At 25.1% G+C, this 4,581-nt stretch overlaps 1 protein-coding gene across 1 annotated transcript; it reads right to left on the reverse strand.

Annotated features, from left to right (window-relative positions):
- Positions 1-3,299: 3,299 nt before the first annotated feature.
- Positions 3,300-4,399, reverse strand: LOC117172748 (vesicle transport through interaction with t-SNAREs homolog 1B). Its single transcript, XM_033360941.1, has 2 exons — positions 3,843-4,399; positions 3,300-3,705 (listed from the first exon to the last, which is right to left on the reverse strand). The coding sequence occupies exon 2, from the start codon at positions 3,669-3,671 to the stop codon at positions 3,327-3,329; it is 345 nt and encodes a 114-aa protein (XP_033216832.1). The 5' UTR covers positions 3,672-3,705; positions 3,843-4,399; the 3' UTR covers positions 3,300-3,326.
- Positions 4,400-4,581: the final 182 nt, after the last annotated feature.

Genomic DNA, 4,581 nt, shown 5'->3' on the forward strand with positions numbered 1-4,581 from the left:
AACTGTTTGGTTGAAAAATCTTTTTTGATGAAAAATAATTTTCTACGCGAATTTTCGGAAGAAAATTAATCTACTTGCTTAAATACTTTGTTAAAAATTTAGTTTTTGTTTGTAGGTTCATTATTTTCGTTTAAAACTCACCTTTTTGTATGGAAATTAAAATTTGTGTTTGAAAATTTGTCTTTTTCGGTAGAAAAATAATCTTTTTGGCTACAAATTTACGCTTTTGTTTGAAAATTCCAACTATTTGTTAAAAATTCGATTTCTTCGGATGAAAATTTAACTATATTGTTGGAAAAAAGGATTTTTTTGCAATCAATTTTTTAAATTGAAAATTGAACTATTTCGATTTTAAGACAAGATTTAAATTTTTAGTTGAAAATTCTATTTATTTGATTAAAAATTCGTTTTTTGGTTGAAAAATAAATTTTTTGAACTGAACCTCATTTTTATGAAATTATGTCTTTATATTATAATAAAAATTTAGCTATTTTGTTGAAAAGTAGGTTTCTTCATGCATTTTATTCGTTATTTATTCGTTGAAAATTCATAACTCTGGTTGAAATCTCTGCTTTGCGATAGAAAATTAATCTTTTTTGACTAAAAAGTTAAGTTTTTAATTGAAAATCAAACTATTTGGTTGAAAATTCGTTTATATTTATATTAAATGAGAAATTTAACTATTTTGTTACAAATTTTGTTTTTAACACCTTTTTGGTAAAAAAATTAATCTACTTTTTGATGTTAAAAATTTATTTTTTGGTTTAAGATTCATCATTTTAGTTGAAAATTAATCTTTTAACTAAAAATTTAATTTTTTCATTGATAATTCATCTATTTGGTTGAAAATTCGTGTATTTTTATATTATATTACAAATTTAACTATTTTTTTGAAAATTAACTTTCTTCACGCATTTTTTGTAGAAAAATAATCTACTTGTCCAACTACTTTTGTTAAAAAAATTCTTGGTTGTAGATTCATAATTTTCGTTTAAAATTCATTTTTTGGATGCAAATTCAAAACTCTAATTGAAAATTCGTCTTTTTCGGTAGAAAATTAAGCTTTTTGACTAAAAATTTAAGTTTTTGATTGAAAATCAAAGTACTTAGTTTAAAATTCGTTAATTTTTATATTATATTACAAATTTAACTATTTTGTTGCAAATTATTTTAAAATTAATTTTCTTAACACCTTTTTAGTAGAAAATTAAGCTACTTGTTGAATTACTATGTTAAAAATTTATTTTTTGGTTTAAGATTCATGATTTTAGTTGACTATTCATCTTATCGGATGAAAATTCACAAATCTGGTTGAAATTTCGTCTTTTCTTGTAGAAAATTAACCTTTTTGGCTGAAAATTTACGTTTTTGATTGAAACTCAAACTATTGTTGCATTTTTTTTTTTTATTTTTTTTTTTTTTGGTTGAAAATTAACTTTCTTCACGCATTTTTGTAGAAAAATAATCTATTGGTCCAACTGCTTTGTTAAAAAAATTTTTTGGTTCTAGATTCATAATTTTAGTTGAATATTTCTTTTTTTTTAATGAAAATTCAAAAATCTGGTGGAAAATTCGTCTTTTTTGGTAGAAAATTAATTTTTTTGACTAAAAATTAAAGTTTTTGATTGAAAATTCAACTATTTTATTGGAAATGTTGAAAATTGTGGATAAAAAACATTTTTATTTAATGAGTAAATAATTTTGTTAAATTTATCTGTACTTTAAGTAATAAAAAGTGAACAAAAACGATTTTAAACCAGTTGAAAATCTAAGAATTTTCATATTTTAACGTTAAAACTTAAACGGTTTCAATTTGAAAGTCTTAATCATTAAACAAATGTGAACGTGTGACTGATAGTTTATAAACTATTTTGAACTTAAAAATAGCTTCATAATAATATATTCTTAATTAAAGGATTTTATTAAATTTAAAATATTATTTCAGTCGAAAATATTCAGTTTTTAACCCATTCAATTTGAAATTTTTATTCAAGAAAAGTAGAGAATAAAAAATAAGAATAAAAATTATTCAAGAAAAGTAACTGAATGTTTGACATAGAAAACCTGGAATCATTAAAATTTCGAAGAGCCTTTATACTTTGAACGTTACAATTTTAATTTTTGTATTTGAAAAAGGCTTGATTTGCGAGTGCATTTTTTTATTTTCATGTATAATTTACAAATGAACATTTGTAGAAAAAATTTGAGTAATTTAAAGAGATATTTAGGAGTTTTTAAAAGATTATAAATTATCATGCAAATTTTCGAAACTTTTCTTAAAATCTTCTAGAATCTTTTTTGAAAATTTTGTTTAAATCTTTGGAAAACTTTTTAAATATTCTCTTAAAATAATTTTTCAAAATTAAAAGTTATTTTTAATTTTCCTAGGAATCTTAAAAAAATGTTTAATAAATAAATGTTCAATTGTTATTTATACATCCAAATTGTAAAGAAATCTTTTAAAATTGGTTGGATTTTCCGAAAATTGTAGAAAAAATTTTTAATTTAAAACTAATTCTAGATTTTTCAAGAGTTTGAAATAAAATTTTGAAGCTTTCCAAGGATGTTTAGACTACTTAAAAGAAAAATATTGAATTTCTAATTTAAAAAGTGTTCAGTTAAAATTTGTTCGATTTTTCAATATTGATGTTTCTAGCTTAAAATTCCTTAAAATTATATAATTTTGGAAATTTTAAAGTTCATTGATTGATTTTTTAATTTAGAGCATTGAAAATAATAACGTGGATTTATATTTTTTTGTATTGAAAAATTTTAGTACATTTAATTTTATGCGCGTAAATTACAAAGCATTTGAATTCAAAATTTTTTAATTAAAAACTTTGAAATTTCAATTTTAAAACTTCAAAGTTCAGTTCCACTTTGAGTGGTTTCATTTGCAGCTCAGTTTTTATTACCTCAAGCGGAAAAATTTTAGCTTTAGTGTTCCATTTTTTAAATTTCATTAACCGTGAAAAATGTTTGCGAACCGGGAATTTATTTCGTCGATTAAAACGGCCACCCTGTACTTTGTTTTAAAAAAATCTTGGTTGTAGATTCATTACTTAAGTTGAATTTTTTTTTTTAAAATAATAATTCAAAAATCTGGTTGAAAATTTGCCTTTTTCGGTGGAAAATTAATTTTTTTAGCTAAAAATGTACGTTTTTAATTAAAAATTCAACTATATGGAGTCCGCTTTCGCATTACTTCAGAGCCACAGGTTATAGGCGTTGCCACTCAAATCGATGAGTCAGTAAAATTCAAGATTTCACTTTCAATAAATAACAATAATACGAAAAAATGCAGAAAAAAACGTTTATTCAAAAGTTTATTTTCGGAAAAACTTCATGTAGATTATGAGTACAAGTATTGAGATTTCTAAGAGTATGATTAAAATGAGAACAAATTTGTTCGTCAAAACTCTCCTTTTCATGGTGCGCATGATTTTCTGAGTCCTGTCGAGGCCTTGATCTGTTTGAGAGAGTCGTTCTTTTGCACGAAGAAGCGAATCTCGCTGTCCACCTAATTCCGCAATAACCTCAGTCCCAATTTGTTCAGTTTCGTAAGCTACTGCCTGGGATCTGGCAACCGACTGATTCGATCTTTCCAGGGCTCCTCGACTTTGGAGAAGCGTCTGGTGATGCTCCGCCTCCCAGTTGATGTTGGGGTTCATTTTCAAGCGGACGCGAGAGATTCGGGTCAATCACCTGGAATTTAATGTATTTTTTTTTGCCACCCGTATAAATAGAAATTATAAACTATACCAAGTACATTATTAAAATGAAGAAAAAAAAATTCATCAAAACAAATACGTACACTAACCTCAAATACACGTTTAGAATACCTTTATTTCTTTCGCTTCCTCCGACTCGACAGGAAAAACAATGTCAGTTTTTGAAAACAGAGCGTTTCCTTTACTGAAAATTGTTTCGAAGAATATGAAGACTCAAAACCCAATAATCAAATTGGGAAATATGAAACTTTATGCACTCCACGGTATTTACTAGTTGCTGTCAGAGTGAATGTAAATGTCATTGTCACAACTGTCAAATGTGTAGGAACATGATGTATCCTTTATTTTAGGTTTGAGAATTTTAGAAAATATGTAAATAATATATGACAATAAACCTAATTGTATTTTATGCCACAAAAAATAGTACAGACGAAAAAATAATTTTAAATTTTGTTCAACCTATTTCATCAGTGCAGATGACACATGACGTCATTTGACTTTTTAAAAAAAGTTTAGTTTTCGATTAAATAGCGTTTGAAAAATAAAAAATAGTATCTAAATTCATTCATGGTGAAGAATTATTTGTTTTTAAATTTTAAAATAAAATAAAATTTCGTTCAATGCAATCAGTATTATTTTTTGGCCCTCGGTGTACAGACATCTTGGATGTCACCCACTCAGGCAGTCAGGCCCTATCAACTCAATGGTAGAAATATGAAGAAGCTCAGCGCCAACAGTTGGCCGCAACTTGAACTAAAAGTATCAATGAGTAGCATATGTGTGCCATATATGCATTGTATATCTATGATAAATTTTAAAATTGAATATATTTATCAATAAATTGGATAAA

This window comes from Belonocnema kinseyi, chromosome 5 (genome assembly GCF_010883055.1).
Source record: "Belonocnema kinseyi isolate 2016_QV_RU_SX_M_011 chromosome 5, B_treatae_v1, whole genome shotgun sequence".
In the NCBI taxonomy this organism is placed as follows: domain Eukaryota; kingdom Metazoa; phylum Arthropoda; class Insecta; order Hymenoptera; family Cynipidae; genus Belonocnema; species Belonocnema kinseyi.

Coding starts and splice junctions, on each gene's coding strand:
- LOC117172748 (XM_033360941.1), bottom strand. CDS start 3,671: ATGAACCCCAACATCAACTGGGAGGCGGAGCATCACCAGACGCTTCTC.